Below are 27,398 nucleotides of genomic sequence, written 5' to 3'. Positions count from 1 at the left end.
AGAAACAAGAGCTCTTTGAAAGAGAAAATTGGTTGAATTATTTACAGTTTTCTGAAATAAATCAAAGAGCATTTGAAGCTCTAAAAGTAATCTATGACAAATTGAAAGGAGAAGTTATTTGCAGAAATTCTAAGATAAATAATGAAGTATACAAAGATTGAAAGACCAGAAAACAAAATAAAAAGAAAAAGGGCGAAAAAAATTAAAAAGTAAAATAAAGGAGTATAAAAGGGAGCTAAATAACCTTCAGTTCGAAATTAATGACCTTATAATAAAAAGGATAGAAATAAGAACAAATATAAACAAGTTGGAGCTAAACCATATTATGACTTAAAAGAATTAAAGCTGTTGAAAGAAAAAATGGAGAATGAAGTTGAAAAATTAAAAAGATATTTAGAAACAACAGAAAGTGTAGAAATAAAAGAAGTTTTGAGGATTTGAAAAATTATATTAAAGAAAAAGACAAACAGATAAAAGATTTTATATACAATAATCCATGCAAAAAAGAATATTATAAACTAAAACAAGATTGAAAAAACTATAAAAATAAAATCAGAATTAGTAATAGTAGAAATGGTCAATACTTTTGCAAATTATAAAGTACCACCAACCAAATCTATACAAATATAAACTATTCGAAGCAAAATGAAGAGTTAATAGAAATTTTGAAAAAGAAATTACATTTTAAAATTGGTATCAGAGCCAAGTTAACGATTAAGGGTAACACTTTTTCTTTAAGCAATACTTTTAGTGATACACTTTTAAATCAATAAACAACCAAATAAAAACAAAAATCTGTAAATCTGTACCAAAACACATCTGTACACTAGATGGACCCTTTAAATAAACAAGCATATGTAATTATAGTGAGAGCACTTATATAAATTTAGTATTATTATATATGAGTAGAATAGATTATGTTTTGATGATATAAAATAAGTTAATTTGACAAATTATTATCATTTGTTTGATGTCAAATATATTTTTAAAAAATATTAATTTATTAATTAATTAATTAAATTTATTTATTAACTGTTTATTATGTTATCTTAATTTTTTAATCAAAGTTTATATTTTTAATTTTAATTTTAAATGTTAGAAAATTTTGTTTAAAATTCAAGATTTTACTATTTAAATTTGTTATTAAAATGTTTTATTTTTTAATAGAGATTTCATCTACTACTATCTAACCGGGTGAGCCACACTCTTACACTACCAAACACTAATTGTCCCTTACTTAAAGGAGACTAGATTTGGCGACACTATACAGTTTAAAGACTTCGTGTTTGATAATTCTCTGATCATTGCATTTGTATAGCAACGATATTCAGAGACCCATACTTTTCACCTGCTATGGACCATCACTCTATAAAACGTTGCATACCACCTAAGATTATGCACCCACAAAAAACTAATAAATAGGTGCTTATGTGACTTTCAAACATGATACCAATACTCTAGGTGTCGGTTCTCCTCATACTCAACAGCAGGTGCCATACAAAAGAGTAGTTTAATATCAGGATAACATGACTTAACTGAGTCTGGCACATACCAACGGATGCAAAGATAGAGAGGCCAAAGTGAACATGCGTAAAATCAATCCATCAATTTTGAAAAACAAAAGCCATCCAAGATTGAAATTTGAATGGGTAAAACCATGGATATTCATATACGTATATCGTAACATCTATTCTTAATATATAAAAGTAGATACATAAGTATGCACCATATTATTTTTGAGATATTTCTTTTCTCTTACTAATGCCATGTTAGTAATATTGTTTACTTGGCACAATTTTAGAATCAACCACTTAATTCTTGCCAAATCAACTATTATTTCTGTTACGGCCCGGCCCAGAACCAGCTTTGGGCCGACCCGACCCATGTAACACCCGACCCGGGCACGCGCCCTACAACCGACCCGGACACACTTCCTGTACGGACCGCACACGTGCTGCAGGACAGCGTCCTTGGGAATATGGGCCTGTCAGTAAGGGGCCATACTGACATGTATATAAGGGAAAGATTGGCTCTTCCCCCGAGGTACGTCACTTTCTACATCACTCCCCCTGCTTGTACGATTTCTGACTTGAGCGTCGGAGTGTCTTTGCAGGTGGCAACCCCCCCTCGTCCGTTCACCAAATCAAGTGCTCGCAGCTCGGCAAACCCTGATAGCGCATCCAGGACTAAGACACCCTCGTCTATCCATCTTTGCATCTTCTGTCCACCCGACCTGTTCAGAAGCCGACTAACGAACATTGGCGCCGTCTGTGGGGACGTCTAAATGGAAGTTGTATTGGGTCTTGGCGACCAAGCCGGGCTGCGGCGCGGAGGGGGGCAGCCTCCGTCGCCTCGCAAGGGGGGCGGCGAAGGTCCCCCCATCGACGCCGGGACACGACCATTCGGAGGAACAGGCGGCGATAGCGCATAATAATGCAAGAGCTGCGCCATCGAGTCCAGAACCTGGAGCGGCAGCTTGCCGACAGGGAGGGGACGGACGCTCTACGATCCGAGCTATACCCGTCTCCGGAAGCGGAGGAAGACTCTTACCGAAGCCGCCCGCGGACGGAGGCAGAGAGTTCGCGGGAGGAGTCACCCATAATGAGGAGACGAAATGACACGATCATCTACTCCGAGGCAGACCGACCCATCGAGCGACAAGAGGTCGCGAAGACGGAAGAACACGACAACCTGTGATAATGGGCGCCACCCCGTTCCACCGATCTATCCTCGAGGTCCGGCTGCCGAAACATTCGACAAGCCAACGGACATGAGGTACGACGGAACTCAAGACCCCCACCGATCTATCCTCGAGGTCCGGCTGCCGAAACAACAAGCCAACGGACATGAGGTACGACGGAACTCAAGACCCTCTAGAACACCTGACGGCCTTCGAGGCCAGGATGAATCTAGAGGGAGTAGGCGACGAAGTGAGATGCCGTGCCTTCCGGTGACCTTAGCAGGACCAGCGATCAAATGGTTTAACGGCCTCCCTCAAGGTTCTATCTACAATTTCTCAGACATCAGCCGCGCATTCCTGGCTCAATTCACAACGCGAATAGCAAAGGCCAAGCATCCTATCAACCTTCTCGGGGTAACCCAAAGACAGGGAGAGCCGACAGGAGGTACTTAGATCGGTTCAACGACGATGCTTGGAAATCGACGGCTTAACCGATTCGGTGGCCAGTCTCTGCCTGACGAAACCTCCTTAACGAGAACTTCCGAAAGCACCTTACAACGAAACCGGTTGGACGATGCATGAAATCCAAACGGTGCCAAAGAATACATAACGATGAAGAAGTCAGCCGAGTCGTGGCTGCCAATAAGCGGCAGTCCGGTTACGGCCAGGCTCGTCAGTTCGGTGGCGACGGGGAGAGGGCGAAAGAAAAGGCCAGGGAGGAGGCGCCAAACAAAGCACCTAGACCGTTCCCTCGAGTGGGGAAATTTACTAACTACACTCCACTCACCCTCCCCATCATGGAAGTCTACAACAAATTGCGGAGAAAGGAATTCTCCCGAAGCCCCGACCACTCAAGGACCACAGGCGGAAACAAGAACCTTTATTGTGATTACCATAAGGGATATGGCCACCAAACGCAGGACTGTTTCGACTTGAAGGATGCATTAGAGCAAGCGATAAGGGAAGGAAAGCTGGCGTTCGTTTCCATCTCATCAGGGAGCCGAGAAGGCGTTATCGCGACCAGGACGAGGAAGGCAAGACACGCCCGGTCAAGCGGCGACAAGAGCCTGAAGACAGAGACCACGGCCTCACGGTGATAAACGTGGTAACGGCAAAGAACACTGCACCAAAATCCCGGTCGGCACACAAAAAGACGCCAAGGTTCTGGCGATCTCATCTTCACCAGTGCAGAGTACCAAAAAACCCCCGTCCATTTCTTTCGGCCCAGAAGACCAATGGTTCAGCGACGCCCCGGAAACCCTCCCATGGTCATCACGGCCAGAGTGGGAACCGGCCTCGTCAAACGGATCCTTGTCGACACTGGGGCCGACTCAAACATCATGTTCCGAAACGTGTTCGACGCACTGGGGCTGAAGGATGCCGACCTGACGACCCACCAGCACGGGGTTATCGGGTTAGGCGACCACTTCATCAAACCAGACGGAGTCATTTCCCTACCGATCTCGGTAGGACAGATGCAAGGCCGAAGATCGGCGATGGCCGAATTCGTGATCCTCCGAGACTCCACAGCCTACAATATCATCTTGGGAAGGAAGACAATCAATGATTTTGAGGCCATAATCAACACCAAGCTACTAGTTATGAAGTTCGTCACCGATGATGGATCCATAGGAACCATAAGAGGAGACCTCGAGACGGCGGTCGCCTGCGACAACGCCAGCCTTTCCCTCAGAAAGAAGTCCAAGGAAGCATCCGGCGTATTCCTAGCCGACCTCGATGCCAGAGTAGAGGACAACCCGAGGCCGGAACCAGAAGGGGACCTGGAGAAATTTAGGATCGGTGACGAAGGGGAAAGATTCACATTCGTTAACAAGAACCTCCCGCATGAGTTGAAGGAGCCTTTGATTGAAATGATAAGGGCCAACAAGGACCTGTTCGCATGGACGCCAGCCGACATGCCGGGCATTGATCCACAAATCATTACACACCACCTAGCCGTCAAGCTGGAAGCACGCCCAGTGGCTCAACGAAGGAGAAAGATGTCGGCGGAAAGAGCAGAGGAGGTAGCCAAGCAAACGGCCGGCCTCCTAGAAGCAGGCTTCATACGAGAAGTGGACTACTCGACGTGGCTCTCAAACGTGGTATTGGTGAAAAAACACAATGGCAGATGGAGAATGTGCGTGGACTACTCTGACCTCAACAAAGCATGCCCCAAAGATTGCTTCCCCCTCCCCAACATAGATGCACTCGTCGACGCCGCGGCGGGGTACCGGTATCTGAGTTTCATGGACGCCTACTCCGGTTACAACCAGATACCGATGCACCGACCAGACGAAGACAAAACGGTTCATAACGCCAGGAGGAACTTTCTGCTACAAGTAATGCCGTTTGGCTTGAAAAATGCAGGGGCGACATATCAAAGGCTGATGAACAGGATATTCCACGACCTCATAGGGAAAACGGTCGAAGTCTACGTGGACGACATCCTGACAAAACAACACGACCCGACGATCTCCTAAACGACCTGGCAAGTGTGTTTGCGTCCCTTCGTCAACATGGTATGAGGCTGAACCCCCTCAAGTGCGCCTTCGCCATGGAAGCCGCAAATTCCTGGGATTTATGATAACTCAGAGGGGATAGAAGCCAACCCGGAGAAATGCCAGGCAATACTTCAGATGAAGAGCCCAGGCTGTGTCAAGGATGTCCAGTTGGCAGGGCATTGACATCACTTTCCCGGTTTCTCGGAGCCTCGGCGACCAAGGCCCTGCCATTCTTCAACCTCATGAAGAAAGGGATGGCGTTTGAGTGGACACCCGCGTGCGAAGAAGCCTTTCAACACTTCAAGGAAATCCTAGCGGCACCTCGTTCTCGGAAGCCAAGGGACGGGGAACCACTGACCTGTACCTCGCTATAACAGCGACGCCTGGCCGCAGTACTAGTGCGGAAGACGGGAGGACCCAACAACCAGTCTACTTCATAAGCAGGGCCCTACAAGGAGCAGAGTTTAAGATATAGCAAATTGGAAAAGCTAGCCTTAGCACTCCTGACTTCCTCGAGGAGATTAAAACAGTACTTCCAGAGTCACCAAGTGGTCGTCAGAACGGACCAAGGGATAACCCGACCTGGCGGGAAGAATGATGACTTGGTCCATCGAACTCTCCCAATATGACATACGGTACGAGCCCCGGCAAGCCATCAAGGCGCAGGCCATGGCGGATTTTTGGTTGAAATAACAGGAGACCCAGGCGAAGACATGGGTACACGGTGGAAGCTCCATGTAGACGGAGCCTCCAACCAGACCTTCGGAGGAGCCGGGATCATCCTAGAAAGTCCGAACGGGGTCGTATACGAACAGTCGGTCAGATTCGAGTTCCCATCTCGAACAACCAAGCAGAATACGAAGCCCTCATAGGAGGCTTGACCCTAGCAGCAGAGGTCGGCGCAAAAAGGCTGGAAGTATGCAGCGATTCCCAAGTCGTCACTTCCAAGTAAACGGCAGCTACCAAGCCAAGGACCCCTTGTTGCAGAAGTACTTGGAAAAGGTCAAGAGCTTGAGCCAAAAGTTCGACGAGGTCACGGTCCAGCATGTACCCAGAGAAAGGAACACACGAGCAGACCCTCCTATCAAAGTTAGCCAGCACGAAGCCAGGGGAGGGAACCGTCTCTCATCCAAGGCATGACAAGGGAACCTGCAATTGTACTACACACAACAACCCCTAAGTTCTTCATGGCTAGACCCCCATCACAAACTACCTAGAACACGGCCAAGTCCTGCTGACGAAAAGGAAGCGGTGAAATTAAGGAGGGAAGCGGCCAAATACGCCGTCATCCAAGGACAACTATTCAGAAAGGGGCTCAGCCAACCCCTACTGAAGTGCCTGCACCCCGACCAAACGGACTACGTCCTCAGGGAAGTCCACGAGGGCTGCTGTGGGCACCACATCGGAGGAAAAGCCCTAGCAAGAAAGTTGATCCGAGCTGGGTACTACTGGCCGTCGATGATGGCAGATTCCAAAGAGTTTGTCAAAAAGTGCATAAAGTGCCAACAGAACGCAACTTTGCCAAGGCACCGGCAAATGAGTTGAGCTGCTGACGACCTCCCGGCCGTTCGCACAGTGGGGAATCGACCTCTTGGGGCCCTTTCCCGCGGCCCTGGGCAGGTCCAAATATCTCATAGTGGCAATTGATTACTATACCAAATGGATAGAAGCGAACCATTGGCTAGCATATCCTCTGCCAATTGCAGAAAATTCATGTGGAGGCAGGTGATAACACGGTTCGGGATACCAGAAGTCGTCATCTCGGACAACGGCACACAATTTGCCGACAAAAAGTTCACAGAATTTCTCAACGGCCTAGGTATAAGGCAAAGTTCTCTTCGGTAGAATCACAGAATTTCTCAACGGCCTAGGTATAAGGCAAAGTCTCTTCGGTAGAACACCCTCGGACGAACGGACAGTGGAGTCCGCCAACAAGGTTATCCTTTCAGGGCTAAAGAAGAGGTTGGACAACAAAAGGGTGCTTGGGCCGACGAGTGGCCATCAGTTCTCTGGTCTTACCGAACGACCGAGCAGTCCTCCACCAAGGAAACCCCTTTCCGGTTAACGTACGGGGGACGCGGTAATACCCGTAGAAATCGGAGAACCGAGCCCACGACTTCTTTTGAAAGGGGTGGAGGAAGCCGTAGAAAAGGACCTGATAGAAGAAGCCCGAGAAATGGCCCACTTGACAGAAACGGCGCTAAAACAAAGAGTTGCGCTCCGCTACAAACCAAAGTGCTCAAGGGAATTCGAGCCAAACGACCTCGTCCTGAGGCGAAATGATATCGGCTGCGACCCCCGGAGAAGGCAAGCTGGCGACCTGCCGACTAATCTAGCTAAGTAGTTAATTTGTCGTTTGAACTTCATAGTAACTTGCAAGTCTTTTAGTGGATACCGAATAAGATACACTGTGCAAATTCTCCATTCTATTTTACCTCCATTTTTTCAGATAAATCACTTGTCGCGATGACAACGACGTGCGACCCGGGACTGATCACCCCGGCAAGCCGTCAAACACCGTTGTAACAAACAACTACACGAAAGGCCACGGGCCGCCGGTCTAAGCGACTTCAAACCAAAAACGGTTAATAGGAACGATAACGCGAGCATGCCGGAAAACGACAAATATAAACCAAAACGGTTTTAAAAATGATAACGCACTCAGATAAGTAAATTTATATCGACAACACGGGCAAACGACCAAAAAGGTCATTGTTCACGAGCCAAAAGTAAAACGGCTAATCAAATAGTTCACAAAAGCCAAAAAACGGCAAAGACTAAATTTTACAAGTCAAAAGAAAGCGGCTAAACAGGAACTGAAGGGTCATTTCGTGGAGGCATCAACAACCTTGCCGTCATGGATGACCTTGCGGACACCAATCGCCGACGTATCGAACTCAGGGGGGAGGCATCAACAACCTTGCCGTCATGGATGACCTTGCGGACACCAATCGCCGACGTATCGAACTCAGGGGCAATAATTTTGACTTATGCTTTAAGGGCTTCCTCGGTAGCCAGGATCGCGCCCCTGCCCTGTTTGACGACGTCCTTGTACTTAGCCTTCCATGTCGACAGTTCGGCCTCCACGGCCTGCTTCTCTTTCTCAACTTCGGCCACGCGCTTTTGCGCCTCGCCGACCTGACCCTCCAGAGCCATTTCGCGCTCGGTTAAACGTTCAACCGTCGCGACCGACTCTTTCAGCTTCTTCTCGGCATCCGTTGCCTTCTGTTCGGCGGCAGTAGCTTTCTGCTCGGCAGTGGTGGCCTTCTTCTCGGCAGCATCCAGTTTTTCCGATGATTGAGTCAATTGCTGCCGGAGAGTTTCAACTTCACCTTTTAGTTCATTATTGCTCTCCCAGCAGATTCCAACCTTCGGCGGAGGGACTCCATCCCGGTTAGCATACTCGGCCTTCCGGGCTATCACGGCACCGCGCAAAAGGGTACGGTACATCCACCTCGCCTGCGCGGCAAGAGAACTCCTGGAAGTACTCCTCGGTACCAGGGTCAACTGGGAATCTATGAAGTCGCTTGCATTAAAATTCCTCTCCATAACAGTAAGGGCTCCCTCAGGCTAGACGACGCCGTGGAAGCCTTCTTTCTTTTTTGGGTTGGGGACCTCTTCCACTCAACGTCCGGACCAGGAACAGAACCATCAGTTCCTACCACCTCGTGGACAGGGGAGGCATGGACGGCCTTACCACTCTCGACCGCGGCACCCTGAGACGAGGTACCGATCCCATCGGTTGCGGCTTTCTGCTCGGGAACGTCTTTGTCCTCCGGAGCATCAGGTCCTCGGGGGCAGGTGCTCGTCACTCTCCTCATCACCGCCGCCGAGGAAAGTCTGGACAATCGGGAAGACCCGTCACGGACGCAGACATATCCACTGCAGGAAAACATGGAAGGTCGGTTAGTCGTCACATAATACCAACAAGAAGGAAAAAGAATAAAGGGTAAAGTAAAAAGCTTCACAAACGTAATTACGACCGGAATCCCGATCACCATGAGGAGGTGGGGTTTACTGGGTTCTTCCCAAAAACTGCGTTTAGCACCTCGGCAATCTGCTGATCTTCTGCCGACATGTTTTTATAAACTACCTTAATAAAAACTATTGGCTCCTGCCCCGAAGCTCCAATAAGTCGGGATGAGCCGTACCCCTTCCAGGGACAACCAAAAGGGGTGACGACCTTTGGCCGGACGGACCTTAAAATACTTGTCCTTAAACCGTGGTAAGAATCTTCGAACAAGCCGAAAATCTTCCGACCCTGAGCCCGGAAGGACATGAACCCTTTCCTATGTTTCCCCTGCTTGGTAGGGTTTGTAAGGGTGAAGAAAAAGGAAGACATCTACGGAGACCGGCAGGTCGAGATATTCACAAACCATCTCGAAACAGCGGATCGAAGCCCAACTGTTCGGATGCAACTGCGACGGTGACACAGAAATTCGGTTTAAGAGCGCCATCTGAAAGGCTGAGAACGGAATACGAACTCCGACTTGAGTGAACATGGCCTTGTAGAACCAAATCCAGTCGGCGACCTGGCGGGGTTGGAAGTTGATTTCATACAACCGCTCGTGAGCAGCGGGACGAAGGCGTCATAATTGGCCTCCTCGTCAGTCCCGCCACACAAGTACCCGGCTTGTCGGAACTCGGTGAGCTCCTCTTCGCTCATTTGGTTGGGTGAATCCCATCTGAGACGACCCAAGCATACTGGTCGTAAGCCGCCGGGTTAACGGATGCTCGGGAGACGTGCGGGCCATACCTACATGGGGGTACCATCCAGTTAGTCTAAGAGATCGGTTATCAGGCCGGAAAACAAACACCACCCCCCACGACTTCCCGACTAACGACAAACAAGACTAAAAGACTAAAGGAACGAGAAAAAGCCTACCCTAGAATGGTACTTTCCCCCCTAACACGTCTACTCGCAACTAAGCAGTAACATCAAAAGAACCAAATAACAAGCATGCAGAAGTAATGCATAAAAGGGAGGATGATCAGAAAAAAATTACCTGAATTGGTGAGAGGAAGATGGGGTTGAATCTGGTAAAATGCAAGAAACCCGAACGGAGGCACCAGCAAAGCCTTGTAGCAAGGAGGGAGAAGGGAGAATAGAGGGTGCGGAAAAAAGTAAAAATGAAGAAATACCAAAACCGCTCGTTTAAAAGCTGCCTCCAGAGCGCGAAACGCCTGGGGGGCAAAATGGTCTTTTCAAACGGGGTTTTTCACCCCATTATGAGCATTCAATGCCCGGCGCAGGAAACGAGGCGATGAAAACGGTTGTTTGAACAACCAAGAGACGCGCCTTGGGGGCACGTCCTCCCCACGAGCAACCGACTAGACGAGATACGAGACGACACGCCATTGGTAGCTCCCACGACCACCATTGGCGCGTGGGGGCACTGTTACGGCCCGGCCCAGAACCAGTTTGGGCCGACCCGACCATGTAACACCCGACCGGGCACGCGCCCTACAACCGACCCGGACACACTTCCTGTACGGACCGCACACGTGCTGCAGGACAGCGTCCTTGGGAATATGGGCCTGTCACGTAAGGGGCCCACTGACATGTATATAAGGGGAAGATTGGCTCTTCCCCCGAGGTACGTCACTTCTACATCACTCCCCTGCTTGTACGATTTCTGACTTGAGCGTCGGAGTGTCTTGCAGGTGGCACCCCCCTCGTCCGTACAACTCAAGTGCTCGCCAGCTCGGCAAACCCTCGATCAGCGCATCCAGGACTAAGACACCCTCGTCTATCCATCTTTGCATCTTCTGTCCACCCGACCTGTTCAGAAGCCGACTAACGAACAATTTCCAAATCAGCAAAAAAATAAAATATATAAATAAAAAACTAAAAAATAGAATCCAATAAATTGTAACCTCAAAATATATTGAATTCATATCCTATATTATTATATCTTACCGTTATAAACAATACATAAATTTATAACCGCAACAATTAATTTATAATTAAAGTTTAAAAAAATAAAAAATATATTTTATTATTATAATTATATTTATTATAATCATTTTAATTTTTGCCAATGAGTTATAACTCAAATGGCATAGTCTCCCATATTGGTCGCGAGTTCGAGTCTCTGTATCTTTGGTAAAAAAAATAATCATTTTAATTTTTAGAAGTAACACTAGGTACAAAGAACTATTATTGTAGTTTTTACTTATTATTAAAAACAAATTCTATTTTATTTTACCAATATAAATTTTGAAAAGAATATTTGAAAACTAAAAAAAAAAAATTATTAAAAAGTATCAAAACGAAACCAAAAAATATATGATATTAGACATACATTTTTATATTAGATACAAATAAAAAACTAAAAAATAGAATACAATAAATTTGTAACCTCTAAATACATTGAATTCATATTCCTATATTTATTATATCTTACCGTTATAAATAATACATAAATTTATAACCGCAACAATTAAATTTATTAATTTTTATAAATAACTCACTAAAGGTAATAAACGTCCATATTACAAATGTCATAATATTATTATCATAATAAATTTTTACGTTATAAGTATTTAAATTCCATACCATTTAAACTACATATAAGTCTTATCACTATTCCTTCACATAACTCAAATTTAGCACAAAAAAATTTATTTTCGAACTGCAATGAGAATCTGATGATCAGGTATGACAAAAAAAAAATCACAAACATGCATTATACATTCATACTTACTCAAATACCATATACCTAATGATAAATTGAATATGGAATAGAAAAAGATCTTCACAATTTAGCATAAACGAAATTGATGACAAATTAGGATGAAACTATGTTAAATGTAAAAACAAATTATTAGTTGCTAACCTAATACTTATTTTAGGTTCAGAATTTAATTAAAAATTTTAGATCAAAGTGTTACAACAACTTTTGTACTATTTGATGGCGACGCAAAAAACTTATTGGGCACAACTGCTTCAAATCTAATGACATTTCAGAAAAATAATGACATTGAAGCAACATCTCATCAAGAGATTAAGGAGAAAGAAAACTATATAAATTCAAGAAAAGAAAGAACATACATACAAAGATGGAACCAAATAACACAACAAAAAGTGCATCAAACTTAACAATTCATAAAGAACATGTTTTCGCAAGAACTTACACAAAAAGAAGAAAGCACCAACTCTAACAACCAACCAAAAAAAAAGAGGACGAGCACCACCTAAGATGACTAAGTCCGTCAACTAAAACAAATGTAAAAATCAAACCACCAAATAAAAATGTCACTTTGTACAACTCCAACATTCAAATCTTTTGTACTACAAATTATTTAAAATAAAACATCTTTTAAATTTTACTTCAATTTACATATATTTAATTTATTTCTACAAAACATGACAATTTTTAATATTATTATATACTATCATTAATTTACTGTTCCGCGCATCGCACGAGTCTCATTCTAGTTTACAAATTACATTGCTTAATTACCTAAACTGATGTAACATACTTCAACTTAGCACAAACATTAACTACTACTGACACAATTGGAAACCAGCCTCCCATCCATATCACAATTTCCATTCGCCTAATACAAACAACATCATGAACATAGACATCATCATAAAACTCATTCAAATAAGTACCCATCAAGTGAACAAAAAAAAGTACCCATCAAATCCTCCATTTCCATTTTTGTTTTACGCGCTCCTCGGAGACCTGGGGTAATTGCATATTTTAAATTACTAACTCGCGTACTGTGACTAATGTCTATGCCGTAATTTGAGTTTATATCATTAACTAGTCTTCAACTATAAAATATAATCTTAAAACATACTATTTCAGTTAAATATAATGAGTGTGTGCATGTTATTATTTTGAAGGATGCCTTTCAGATTCTCAGACGTTCTAGTGTACGCTTACAAAATTTTCATGTTAATCAGTTGCATAAACGAAAATATTGTAAGCATAAACACTGAAAAAGGTTTTTGAGTATGTTATTGGTGGTATTATTAACATTAGTTAGGTAAAGAAAAGACTTGTGAGCCCAAAAATTACAAAGTAACAACAGATTATGATGGTAAAAAAAATTGAGATAGGCCCTCCTATATTTCCAGAAATGTCATATTATAGATATTAATGTAACCATAATTTAGAATCCACTGTATTATTATTCTTATTACTCTTTCTTACAAGTTACAACTTACAAGTTACAAATGAAAACAATAGATACAACAATTTTTTCTTCGTGTAATATGTCTAATGATTTTTTCATTTTCTAGATCTAATGAAACATTCTAAAAACAAAGAATGGAGAATGTAAATCAATAATCTTATTCTCAGTTTCCAATGGTTTTATATATATTGTTTCTCTTGGTTCCTCGCTCACTCCACTCTGCGTGGCATACTCCAACGCCATTTCATAATCCACCTGTATCACACATCATATAGCGAAGCTGATCAATAAATCCGAAATTCAATTTTCTCTATTGTTCATATAAAGGATAGAAAACAATCCTATTGCTGAATCAGAAAGATGGCTTCAGAAAACCTACGAGCACTTGAGCAGAGTCCTTATCGAAAAGGAAAATTTTGCCAAACGGGCACAAAGTTTATGATAATCATAAAAAATCTTTCAAATAGAAAGATCTATGAAGTCCATTTTCATAGTTGTGACGCTAAATATATCTAGATCCTAACTTAGGACAGTCAAGTTCATATCACAAACAAGCAAAAATTGTTACTCTATATCAATTCAACTGCCACTCAAACAATTTTTTAATGTTTTCAGGTTGACAGAAAATTTGGCTAACATAGCAGTAGAACTAAAATCTACAAAGTTTCGATAAAATGTTAGCTAGACAACATACCTGTTCAACATGTTTAGCAAGTTTTTCACTGAGCGTTTCTTTAGTAATCAAATTCTCATATACTTTTCTTAATAGTTCTCCATCATCATCTCCATAGCGGAACTTCTTTGATGCATGTAACTGTGTCTCTGCCATGTCTTTCAAAACATTGTATACTGCCCCAGTAGCATCAGGAATGTACCTGCCAACCACCAGTTGGTACGAATCACATTTTATTTCATGCAATAAAAACAAAAAAGCAAGCAGAGCATCAAGCAATTCTTGGATTTGAGAAGTAAGACATAGACATACTTGCTTAAATTCCGTTTCCTCTCCTGCTGCTCACGTGCCTGCATCTTTTTCACAATCTTGGATTTCAATTGGACGCAACACTGCTTAATGGAATACTGGAGAAACAGTACTTTTATGTTATTTACCTTTACTATAATGAGAAATTGGTAAAGTAAAAAAAAAATCAATTTCAACCTTGACAGCAGAAGCAATCTCAGTTATGTCATCTCCAATGTATTCTTTTCCAGTCCCTTTGAAGGGAATTTTTGTGCTCACAATGCTAACAAAGATGCCAATCTTGTCTTGTAGCTGGTTGATTTTGTAACTACTCCAACTGAAAAGGCATTTAGTCAGATTTCATATTTTTTACTGCAATTACCAGAGAATTTCGCAAAGCAATTATTGACCCTTATCCTGCCAATGCAGGTAAAAAATCGGAAAGGCAAGAGGAAACCATCTGCTTATGTGCATACTTGATTCGCTTCAGTGCAGTCCTGGTGACAACATCAGCTCCTTGCTCAAAAAGTAGTGGAATTCTATTTGCAAATCGAAATATATTCAAACCCTGAGACAAGTGTTATACTGTTATATGCTTTGTCATTGACAGACCATTAATTATTTTAGAACAGAATAAAGATCACAATCATTAGCTCTTTAATATTGCCTAATTGATCAGCTGCTTGATCAGGAGTCTCCTACACCTAATATACAACTCTGGTGAGAGGAGTCAAACTAAGCATTAAAGTATCCTGAGAAGAGTAAGAAGTAGGGTGCAGCATATACTATTTAACATTTATCATGGTTCATCAAAAAGTTATCAACTAAATCACATTTTCCTTTTGCTAATTTATAGGTCCATTGTAATTGGTTGAAACGTCAGCCATTTTCACATAAAATGATGTATTTTACTCCCATGGATTTCAACTATTATCTAATATATAAAATAAAACACTAATAGATCTGAAACTTTACTTGCTTGACATTTTTTCCACCGATACTAACTCCAGCTTCAACTATGAATGGGTGGCCTTCAAAAACCTGAGCACTGTGCAGCAATGACAGAAGAAATTAACTTAGGAACCAAGAGTTATCTATTGCCAGAAAAGTGAAGTGCAAAGCAACATAACTAAATATCTCGTGGATGTTGGCAGGGTGACACCTTTAGAACCCCAACAAAAAGAGTATCATAGGAACTAAGCCAAATACCCATGATCGACTCAACCACAACCACAAGGATTAAAAACGATATTTAAACAGAATATATAGAAGTTTCCACAAGCAATAACTTGAATAGGAAGATCTAGAAATTTTCATATTCAAACACAACCTGCCTGAATAAGTTGCAACCATGTCTGGGTGTAGCTCTTTTATTATTCCTAGCCGGAGATTGTACTCACCAGCAGGGCTAAGACACTGAAAATAGTATTAAAGACCCACCAAATGACAAGAGTAAGGAATTTATTTATAATAATAATAAATGAAACTAAAAAGAAAAGGGGCCCATAATAAAGACTAGTAACTAACATGGCCGTTAGGATCATCAAACTTGGCTTGACGAAATAACTGATGAATGCGTACTAGTTGCTGTGGAGTTAGAGACTTAAGAGCCATTTTTGGGCTGAAGTCTGGGCCCATTTCACCTGAAAAAGGTCAAAAGTGCAGTAAATAACTAGAATGTTTATGGTTTGAACAACATTCATCGAACCATATGAACTATTTTTATACCTATCAATCTTTCAGCATGAGATTTACTAATATTTACAAATTCGTGTTGAAGAAATTGCAAAAGGTTCTGCTTCGAAGTTTCAGCAATAAGGCGTTTAATTAGCAGCAAATCAACTGACGATGGATGATGCTTTGTCTCCAGGGGAACAGGAGGCATCACATCTGTTCTTCGAGAAAACCTTATAGTGACATTCTTTCTGTCAAAGAGAATAGCTAGTATGAGATGATTATGCATTGCCATAGTTTAGGGGGTTATGAATAGATATATGTATACATACTCAGGAGCATCTGAAACAAATTTAAATAGAAATTGTGCATAAGGGGTGATGACAGCCATTTGTCTCATGTAATGTAATATTTTTGACTGCAAATGTAAACAAGGGAGCTTATATTAGTGAAAACATAGTCAACTTCAGTCTTTAGAAACAATCAATAAGCATGAAAAAGTGTACTTTGGAAAGTGGAAAAGCTCCATATCCATTATATCTGGGGTTTGCAATGAAATCATTAAGGTAGCACCAAATAAGTGTTACATACACGGTATGTTGTCCAGTTCCCCTCAATGACAACTTGAATTTCAGCCCCACGCCAGCGCTCCTTGTTCTCTCGTTTTTCATGTACATGTACATGTGGAATATTCCTGAAAATTAAGGCATTTGTTTATCTGGAGAAGGGATTAAAAGACAATTCATTTAATAACTTGAAATCATACTTATGAATGTCAATATCCAGCCTGCAAAATGACATATAACTTTGGTTTCTCATTGATGAAGAGATCTCAATTGGAAGCCCAGTGCTCATTTTGGACCATATTAATGCCTGCACATATGAAGAATATAGTTCATAAGGCCAGCTGAAACTACTATATGCATGTACTTCAACTTCAAGAAAGGGGAAAAAAATTGGCATTTGTTCTACTAGTTGATTATAAAAAGAGTGACAGTCTATCTAAATAATGCATGTTGCCAATACCATCTTTGCTCCAAGACCAAACTTCCCCCGTGTCTGTTTCAAGCCATATTTTGTCCCAGAGAGAACTGCGTGAATGGATAAGCTTAAACAAATCAGGTCTAGCTCGTACCGATAAAAGATATGTCAGAACAAAAAGTGTATATTCATGGATAATTAAGGTATCGAGTAATTGAATGACCTCGGCCAAACATATTCGGGATGTCATCATGTGGCATTCCTTTTCCATTGTCCTGCAATCAATCATGAGATAATTTGAGCTTCACCTCAAAGATGAGATTAGTAAACAGAAAATGAAAAAAGGACTTCCAAATTGAATTCAAAATCGAATAAAACAGCTTTGATGAATGTTGACTTGAATAAAACTAACATATAAGGTAACACGCACAATACAATACAGTATGAGAATGCTTGAGAGCAGAAACAATGCATACCTTGCATATAACTCTGTAAAATGAAGCCTCGCCTCGGCCCCTTATACCCTTTGAAGCTGGAGTCTCTTTCACTTTCTTTCCAAGGGCAGCATTCTTTGCTTGTATTTCTTGAGCACGGGCCTCTTTTGCCAACCGTTTCTGCATAGGAACAAATTTAGAATCTTCCACAAGGACCTTATATGCTTTTCTCTATTTAATTGCATTTGCAAAATATTGCTTCAAGTTTATTGCTATAATTAAAAATTGATACCACACAACAATACAGTTCGACACAGTCTAGTATTTCGCATTATAGCACAACTAACTCAACAATAATGTAATCAAAGACACCTTACGGGCCTTCTCAGTCTCATAATCATCGTACAACTCCGCATCAACACGCTCGCAGTCAATGAGACCGATCATAGAATTAAATTTGCTTTTCTTTATCTCCTCACTGCAACAACCATGTCAACGTGGAACAATCAATCATTTACTAGTTCATTGTACTTTCAAATGCAAACTCACATGGTTATCTCAACCACCGGAAGCTCCGATATGGATTCCGCTGAGTCAAGCGAATTCTCCACAAGCTCTCTAACAGTAGTATAAAGAGATTTTCCTGGCTGATGTGAAATCCACATAATACAAATACAAACAAATCACAAAATCAATAGATACATAAAAAGCAGACACGCCACTCCTTATAATTGATTACAAGATCAAGCTTACATTATCAAATCCTGCAATGTTCTTGTTCTCAGCAAAGAACTCCGCGGGAGATTCTGCAAATTTAATAAGTAAAGAAATAAAATAAATAAAATAGCAGTTGGAGGAAAAAGGTTATGAATGTCGAGAATGCTTGAACGACAGATCGAGAGAGAATTACTTTGCTTGAGAACGGTTTCTTTGTTTTTTCGAGGTGTCTTGGACTTGGTTTTCTTTGTTTCGGTTGGGCTTTCGCTACTATCCATGTGAATTTCACTCTAAATTGAAGCAGCTTAGCTTACGGCGGTGAGGGTGGAAGAGAAGTGACGGCGAAGGAGGAAGGAAAGTGAGCTCGGGCACAGAGGGCTCCGAGCAGAGACGCGAGGTGAAGGGATCCAGGAGAAGAGAATCGGCGACGGCGGGGCTGGACGCTGGCTGAGGAGAAGAGTTCGTCGGCGACCAGCACCCAACAGCACTAACACTAGCAGCAGCACCAGGTTGCTTACTGCTACTGCTGCTTTTAGGGCTTCAAAGTATATTTTGCTTTCGCGCTGTTTCTCATCCAAATCGCAAATCATGTGCCACTTCCCAAAATCACGTGGCGCGGGTTTTTGTGATCAACGGCTGCCATTCTTTTCCTTGTATTATACTATTAAGAAATTTAATAAAACAAGGGCTCAGTTAATATGTGTCCTGGCATAGGTAAATCGATTGAACTAACACAATTTTACTAGCATTTAGTTTGTTTTTTTTTTTTTTTCAAAGTTGAGAGTGAAAGTCGAACCTAAAACCTCTAGATAAGGATAGAAAGACTATGCTATTTGAGTTATAGTTTATTGGCCTATTACTTTAGTTTGTTGCTTGGTAAATGTGTATATATTATATGAATTTGTAAATGTCGTTTTTCTCTTTTGTGTTATACACATGCAGTTCCTTTGGTGGTAGAAACCCATGTTAATCGAGGAGGAAGAGGAAAGAGAACAAAGAAACCAAAGCTTGGGGAGTAGTAACCGTAACATTCAACACCATCCTTTGGTGGTAGAAAGTAGAAACTCATTCATCCACATTACTTTGGAAAAGGTACTGTTGTGTAAAGACAGGTCCTTGTTTCACAAAAGTGTGCTTCAAGTTTCACTATTTTTGCCCATTTTGAATATGCTAGAATTTCTCATGGATCCCATCGTTTTCTCTATCGGCACTCATCTGTTTATTTGTTGTAATAATCCCTCAACAATGTATTTTGTAGTTCTTCCTCTGTTATGATGATGGCAATTTTTGTATATATAAGCCAAATAGATGATCTTCGTGTCAACGGACATTTTAACTCTAGTTTAATAGTTCACAAAGGTTGACATCACAACTGATACAATAGAAGTCACCCTCACCAAAGTCGACATTTTCTTATCAACTCTAGATAGATCACTACATCTCATCTTCCCCCTAAATGTGATCCTCTAATGTTGTCTGGTCAGTTAGCAACAAATTAGAGCTCACTACATGGGAACGTGTCGTGGCGCATTCCCGATCAATGGTGCCGATCATCGCCGATTTGTCATTTTTTATGCTGGGTGTTAAATCGGCACATTATATTAAAAAAAAAAAAGAAAAAGAAGGAACATCTCACACCGAAGCAAAGTGATACCAAAACTCACCACAAAGCCAAACTCAAAAGGAATACCCCTTTAGAATGTGACAACTTCGGTTCTCTTTAGAAACATGTACAACTGTATTAAAGCCGAGCATCTGAATGAAAATTTTGAAACCCTAATTCATCTAAACCTGCTACAATAATTCCTCAAAAAGCAAAAAAGAGGGAGGAAAAAGGAGCAGGTTGTATACAGTTAGTGAATGTATCTCCATAGTTGCTGCAACTGCTGGGGTGACAAACCTTGTAAACCACCTGCCTGCTGAAGTTCTTCCGCAACCTGTTTCTGAGAATGGTAAGGGTCAGAATATCCGGGATTTGCATATTGAGACACTGGCGCCAAATTTTGTTGCTGCTGCTGCCTCATGAAGTTATACTCGGTCCTCTCAGGGCGAAATGAAGTTCTTGGCGCGGCCCCATAATCCCATTGAGATAAGCTACCATTCTATGTAGAAGAATGAAAACAATTGTTAAGCGAAGCGATAATATTATCTAAGAGTGGGCTTCATAATAGTATGGGTTATGGAACATACAAGGATAATGGATATAATCATTAACAGTTCATGTGAAACCATAAACGCCTAATTAACAATAATTGGATGCTCAACCATAGCCAACTATGAAGATCTTCACAAATAGAAACTACAGCTAATAGCATTCAATCATGTAAAAACTATTAGTTGAGTATAACTTTCATGCACTAGTATAAACTTAAACTGTCAACCAACTTCAAGGAAATTACTGAAAGGGTGATGCACAATTAGTGAAAATAACTATTTCAAAAACAATTACACTAATATTGTATATGAATACATTGATATTAACAAAAACAGCTTTCTAGATAAGATCATTCATCATCCATACACAAAAAGAAAACAAAGTATGAAACCAACCTGTTGAATAGAGCTGATGTTACGCCCACCGTTGCCATATTGAGAAGGTAAAATCTCATCTATGTTACTCTGAGGCATTGCATAACCAAGAGATGAATTTGGCAAAACATTTCTAGGACCATAAAAGGAAGAGCCATGATTTCCATAAGCATAGGTTTCTCTGGCAGCGGCAGGAGGCAATCTATTCATTAGTAGTTCATTTCTGTCTTGATGAAGGTTGTACTTCATGTCCAAAGAAGATTGGTTATATCGAGGATTGCCTGAAAATGGTTGCTGTGAATTGATGGCTGTTATATATGATTGATCACGGGGCAATGAAGAATATCCTTCCATGTTGGGGAATTGCTGGAACTGTACTGAGGATTGCACCATAGGTTCGTGGGAAAGTGCAGATCTTTTAGGTAGATCGAACATGCCAGGTTCCATGACCTATATTATTCAACATCTGTCAAGACTCAATATTAAAAAACATCAACAGTGATAGTTATTAGGCCCGATTCATCAACACCTTAGTTGAGGGCCCTAATCCCTTGGAACCTTTTAAGCCCCAAATAACTAACAATGCAATATCTTTCAACGTCAACTAGAATGCAACTAGTACTCAAATCTGTTGTTTCATCAGATGTTAATATATATTAACTTAAACTTGGATTATGGTTAAAAACATTGTCAAATGATGGTTTTAATGTTGTGCCAAAAAGCCCAAATCATAGTAGTATCACGATTCAGATGACATATCGATTCCTTATTAATTCCTCATTCTCACAACCTACCAAGACATCAGTGCTGTACTTCAAATCAAAAGAAATATTGAAATCAAAACTAATGGGAATTAACCTTCTAGTCTTCTACCTTCAAATAACATCTGCTTCTACCAACAATTTTCAAGTTATTTAAGCATTGCAAAGTTGATTATTTCTAGCAGAACAACTTATGTTGTATCAAGTTATTAGCAGAACAACTTATGTTGTATCAAGTTATTAGCCTAGGCAAGATTACAATAAAATCACAGAAACAACTAATGAGCAAAATAAGCATAGAAGAATATTCCCTACATCAGATATGGAGTTGGGAGTATTGCTTAGGGACAACATTGAGCTGTTGTATCGTACAGCTTGTTCAGATCTTGGTGATGCCAACATATCACCAGGAATCAAATTTGATTCATTAAGCTGTGTCAAGATAAATAAAAGCAAATCTCATTAATAAACTTCTACCACCAATCTTCTAGTGATTCAAGCATCAGGAAGTTGAATATCTAAGCAGAAGAGTTTCTGTTGTATTAAGTTATCAGCGCAGGCAAAATAACAATAAAATCACAGAAACAACTAATGAACATAATAAGCACAGAAAAATATTTCCTACATACCCCAGATATGGAATTGGCATTATTGCTTGTAGACAACAATGAACTATTGTATCCTCCAGGTTGTGATTGTGACCCGATGAATTTGAACATATCACCAGGAATCGAATTTGATTCATCAAGCTACATCAAGATAAATAGAAGCAAATCTCATTAATACAGGATAGAAGCGCAGAAAACAAACAAACAACTAGGTTTTATCCCACTAGATTGAGACAGCAGCATAGAACAGATGACATGATGTCAATGAAATCAGTGTTCTACTGTAACCTTGTATCATTATGCCAATGTCAACAGTAAAACCATTAGTTTCTGAAAGCTTAAAACAACTCAAATTTGAAGGACTATTATATCACCATTTCTCTTGGAAAATTATAATGACTTCCACTCTGCAAGCTTGGCTGCTTCAAAGGCAAGGAAGGAGTCACCCAGCGAGAATTTTGCCAATTGGGATCTGATACAGATGCCACCACGTTGTATTCATGCCCAAAAGTTTCCTCTGGAATAATATGCCTCAGAAGCTCTTGCTGAGGAGATGAAAGGAAGTTATCATTCTTATCACCTGTTGATCCTCTAACAGCCTCAAATTCAAGTTGCTTACCACCATGTTGTACAGAACTAATACAGAGAAAAAACAATATAAAGATGCGTTGGAATAGACAAAGCAGGGTATATCAAGTTGGTAATGGAAAAGGAAATGCCTGGCGTCTGAGAACTGAACCAAGGAACTATCAATAGCTGCAGACTTCTCTTCCAATCCATTTCTAGGAAGATTAGGTGTAGGTGTAGGAATCACAGAAGATGCAGTATTACTGCTGGCATTAAATTTTCCAAAACTCAAATGTGAGCATGTATCAGCCAAAGCTTGTAAATGTACATCATTTGGAAGAACCACCGTAGGATTATCTCCAGATAACGGCATTTCCAATTTAGATTCTCTTATGCTTAGCCCCTTGAAATCTGAAGCTGCCAATAACACATCTGCAAAGGCATTACTAGCCAATTTATTAAAGTGAAGATATAAATAGAATATTGGCAATCATAACATGGTCTTGAGCCAAAAAAGAGGATGAAAGCAGAGTAGATAATGCATGGGAGCTATATTTTCAATGCATTAAGAATGCTGAAACAATAGCACATCTTAGCATTGCCTTTCACATTGATTTCTACATATAACAATTCGTAAACCAGACACTCCTACAAAACTCGAGTATAAAAGTTAGAAACTAAAACCAAAATCATGGAAACTACCCATACTTCACATTTCAAACTCAACATTTCAGCTAATGGTCTTATTCACGTTTACACAGATAACAGAAAAATGTTCTAAACTTACCCAGTTAAATACCTAAATAGTTAGAAAATATCACTTCCAATCCTCCACAACAACAGAAAAAGGTTTCGAGAAGTCCAAGTCCATGTAAACTCAGCATCAGTACCTAATACATGGATCCTAAACTAGATGAAATATAGGTCATCAAAAGCATTTAGGTGCATTTCCAGCTTCTACAAGAATAGAAAATCCAATTAACAAGTTCCAACAACAATGACAACAATCAATCCTTAGGTCAATAGTGGAGTCAATTACATGAATCATATTATGTAAACAAAGTATTAATCAATACATTAAGAACAAGGGTTTTTTCAAGTTCAGTTTAAATATATATTTATTTCTTTTATGAGGTCTAAACATAGATATTTTAGTTACATCTGACTTTTCATGAATAAGTCCATATATAGTTTGTGGCTTCATAAAGCATCATAGTATTGAATCTTAAGAGCTAACTAAAAGCATCATTCACCAAGATGACTTAACATCGTGTTGCAATATAGTTTATGCTTACTAGCAAATTAGAGAAGTAGGTTATCCTAAATCTCATTTCAGCATAACTCGACCACAAAGAAGACTTCATAGAACAATAGAGAAGTTGGTTATTCTAAAGCTGAAACAACAGTTAGAATAGTAACCTTCATGCCCCTGAGAATGATGTAAATCAGAGGAACAAGTATCTTTTGAGTTAGAGTTTGAATGAGATTCTAGTTTAGTTTTGCTGCACATAACATCATCACTAGCACAATCCCCCCATGCACCTTGGGATGAATCTAATTCAGAATTCCTGCACACACTAACTACTGTATCACACAAGCTACTCTGCTTAGAAGGCCCATTAGCATTTAAAGAGGCAAATACGGTTGGTGCTTGAGAACTGCTGGTAGTTGGCTGTTCATTTACATGCCACTTGTCATGAAAAGGTTGCTGCTCAGAATGACTTTGACTGTCCAGATTTAGCATTGTCTCTGAATTTCCAGATGCAGAAACTCCTGAGGCAGTACAATCGTCATGCGAAACATTTTGGGATGTTCTACCCATTCTTACAATGTCTGCCATAGTAAGATGTGCTTTGCTCACTCCTAGCAGTGAGGTTTGAAGTCCTGAAGAAACTTGGGCAAAAACTGATATGGAGTCGCTTGTTCCCAATGACGAACTTCCAGTATCAGCACTAAAAGAATCGCTGCAACAATTTCTCAACAAATAAGAGAGGTGAATAGTTAGAGACATTGTTATATATATTGTTAAATTTTCTAATAGCAGTAATTTCAGTATGATATGCCAATATAAGACACAGAAATCAGAATGAAAATGTTCACCTCACGAGTACTACAGAAATATTAGTATTCATGGTTTATATAAATTATCTAGATAAAACAAATGCATACAAAAGCAACAACAACAACGCCGCCTTATCCCAACGGCATCACTTACATCTAACCACCAGTAGATATAAGCAGGACACAGACATGGTAATATAATTAAAAATTTAAAGAAGTCATTATATATATACTTAAACTTTGTCCTGCCTTAAGCTCTATTTTACTTATTTTAATCACTTAAGCTCTATTTATTATTTTTTTCAAATCCATAATGCTGTTGTCAATGTGGTGTCCTGCCACGTTGGAGTAAATACAAAAATAATTGAATACAGATGCATGAAATCAGTATGTAATTCGTGTAAAAAAAGAATTATAGCAGCAGCAGTTAGCAGGATCCATAATTAGGGAGAATATATAAATTAAGGAAAAAAATGCAAAACAATCCCTTTAATGCTTCAGTTATTTCCAATCGCCAATAATCTAATCCGCTGATGCTTTTTAATTGGAGCATTGACCTTCGATGACCAAAACATTAATGGACTTTTGGATGTCAACAATTGTCCTTTCCAAGTCAGTGCACACACAGGGGGAACAGCTTGGCTCCCCCCCCCCCAACAACAAAAAACAAAAAAAGGGAAAAAAATCAAGGCCATTGGTAAAATATTCTTGTATCTGTATAAATACAAAGCACCAAATACCAAACCATGCTCCATAAGTCAGCTATATTTTAAATTCATACAAAACACCAGAAACTATATTGCATACAGAAAAATAAGCTAACCTTCTAGAACCTCTTCCCACGACATGATTTGTGGATGACGTAACTGACGTACCAATAGACCCAACATCTTCCTTGTTAACAGGTTTGACGTGTCCTGAGAGAAATTACACATTCCACAAGGTAAGACAATGCAATACTAAATGTGTATAATATCTGCATCTAGCAGAAATGCAGGATCATGCCGCAATCAGACAACATACCATTATAAGTCAAATGTGTCAACTCATTATTGGTAACACTACGATCACTGCCATTGCCGGTTTTGCCTGCCCGACCCAGCCCACCATTACTACCCTTTGTCCTTGAATCCAATGCCTCCTTCCCCTGAAGTTAAATAAGCAAGTTGATTACACACCCTATAAGAAGGCCATCCTCAACACATTTATGAATAATGTCATACGAGGAGTACCTCTTTTCTTCTTTCACGTTTGCTTCTAACCTCATGAAAAGTATCTACAATTAAATATCCGGGAAAAAAATAGAAACTTAAAACAATTAAGATAACAAAACAAATCATAAAAAATCATTCTTATTCAAGATACACAACAACTAAACAGATCGCCAAATTCCGTCATTCATATAAATAAACCATAATATAGAACCAATGAACTTAGAATTTCGTTCCTTTTCCCTGTCTCTGAACCTTTAAGTTCACTCAACCAGAATAAACAGTTAAAAAAACAAAGTAAAAAACTTCCACAGTCACCAATTTCCTCAGCAACTAAACATCAAACAGAAGATAGAAAAGAAAACAGAGAGAAAAGCTGGCAAAATTTTAAACACAGTAAATAACATGCACATTGTCACCAATTTTCTCAGCTACCAAACACCACACACAAAATAATAATATAAATAATATTCATCGTTTTTTCACTTCAAACCCGAAAGAATAACAGAGTAGTAACAAGAACGAAGAAAAAGAATTTAAAAAAGAAAAAAAAAAACCTTGAGCTAGAAGCCTTTCGACGGCGCGGTTAGGGTCCATGTCACATTCCCTAAGCACAGCGTAGATCTCTTGCTCGGAGCAAAAGTTCAAAATCTCCTTCACACTCTGCACAATCTTCTTTACCGCCGCCGGCAGCGCCGCCTCTCCACCGCCGTAACCGTCACCGTTCCTGCTCTCGCTCCCCATTGCACGAAAGAACAAAACGAAATGCAAAAAGGAAGACACGGATTTTCTCTCTCACTTTCACTTTCTATCTCTTTATTTTCCAACCAACCAAACAGAGAATAACACACGAAACTCAAAAGAAAACAACGAACCCTTTCTTCTTCTTCTTTCTTCTCTATATATCACTTTTTAAAAGCATAATCTCTTTTTATTTTTTATTTTTTGTTTTTTATTTTTTAATTCTCGCGCTTTTTTTTTCGGTCCTTTGGTTTTTTTTTTTCCGTTTCAGTTTATAGTAATCACTAGTCACTGAGATTAGATTATTCTCACTGGCTGTGACAGTTTGGTTCTGTCACAGCCCACGTATCTCTTGCCACCTGTGTAGGAGAGTTGGGTGCGATGTGGGTCATTTTGTAATTTTAGTTTCTTTTAACTTTCCTTATGGACAGAACAGTTGTCACAGGCACGTCAGATTAGTATGGGTCCCTAAAAGAATCGAATTTGTAAGGGGTTGGCCTTTATTTTATTTTATTTTTTTATTTTAATGTGTCTTTAAAAAAGTCAGAGGATCAGTTCTTTATTTGAGTAAACATAATAAAATATAATATTTTAGTTTTCTAAATTTGTCTACAAATTTAACTAATTTTTTTAAACATATAAAAAATATCATTTATATATTAAAATTAATTATTAAAATCAATTATTAATGTATTTATATATAAATACATATTTTTAATATACACGTAATATAATTGAAATATATTTGATTTAGATATTGATAAGTTAAATTTTGAAATTTATAAATTAGGTATGATTCATATAACAAATATATTATTAAA

The 27,398-nt window shown here is 40.0% G+C and overlaps 2 protein-coding genes across 4 annotated transcripts; both read right to left on the bottom strand.

The window, feature by feature from the left end:
- Nucleotides 1–13,266: 13,266 nt before the first annotated feature.
- On the bottom strand, nt 13,267–18,660 carry LOC130946985 (DNA topoisomerase 6 subunit B-like). 2 transcript variants are annotated; one of them, XM_057875907.1, is made up of 19 exons: nt 18,293–18,660; nt 18,136–18,188; nt 17,932–18,029; nt 17,755–17,860; nt 17,425–17,562; nt 17,172–17,223; nt 16,994–17,058; nt 16,734–16,840; nt 16,559–16,661; nt 16,300–16,385; nt 16,022–16,218; nt 15,821–15,936; nt 15,624–15,709; nt 15,269–15,341; nt 14,770–14,861; nt 14,492–14,630; nt 14,318–14,412; nt 14,027–14,207; nt 13,267–13,587 (listed from the first exon to the last, which is right to left on the bottom strand). In XM_057875907.1, the coding sequence occupies exons 1-19, from the start codon at nt 18,375–18,377 to the stop codon at nt 13,441–13,443; spliced, it is 2,019 nt and encodes a 672-aa protein (XP_057731890.1). In that variant the 5' UTR covers nt 18,378–18,660; the 3' UTR covers nt 13,267–13,440. The 2 variants fall into 2 exon arrangements, with proteins under 2 accessions (XP_057731890.1, XP_057731891.1); XM_057875908.1 differs by having other exon boundaries at nt 17,760–18,029; nt 18,293–18,375.
- A 1,091-nt stretch (nt 18,661–19,751) lies between these two features.
- On the bottom strand, nt 19,752–26,686 carry LOC130960181 (uncharacterized). 2 transcript variants are annotated; one of them, XM_057885508.1, is made up of 11 exons: nt 26,394–26,686; nt 25,858–25,901; nt 25,649–25,772; nt 25,449–25,542; nt 23,984–24,528; nt 22,717–22,996; nt 22,372–22,633; nt 22,019–22,138; nt 21,705–21,821; nt 20,650–21,078; nt 19,752–20,201 (listed from the first exon to the last, which is right to left on the bottom strand). In XM_057885508.1, exons 1-11 carry the CDS (start codon nt 26,578–26,580, stop codon nt 19,953–19,955), a joined length of 2,451 nt encoding a protein of 816 aa, XP_057741491.1. In that variant the 5' UTR covers nt 26,581–26,686; the 3' UTR covers nt 19,752–19,952. The 2 variants fall into 2 exon arrangements, with proteins under 2 accessions (XP_057741491.1, XP_057741498.1); XM_057885515.1 differs by lacking the exon at nt 21,705–21,821.
- Nucleotides 26,687–27,398: the final 712 nt, after the last annotated feature.

This window comes from Arachis stenosperma, chromosome 1 (genome assembly GCF_014773155.1).
Source record: "Arachis stenosperma cultivar V10309 chromosome 1, arast.V10309.gnm1.PFL2, whole genome shotgun sequence".
Lineage (NCBI taxonomy): Eukaryota > Viridiplantae > Streptophyta > Magnoliopsida > Fabales > Fabaceae > Arachis > Arachis stenosperma.
This window is presented reverse-complemented; position numbering and strand designations above follow the sequence as displayed.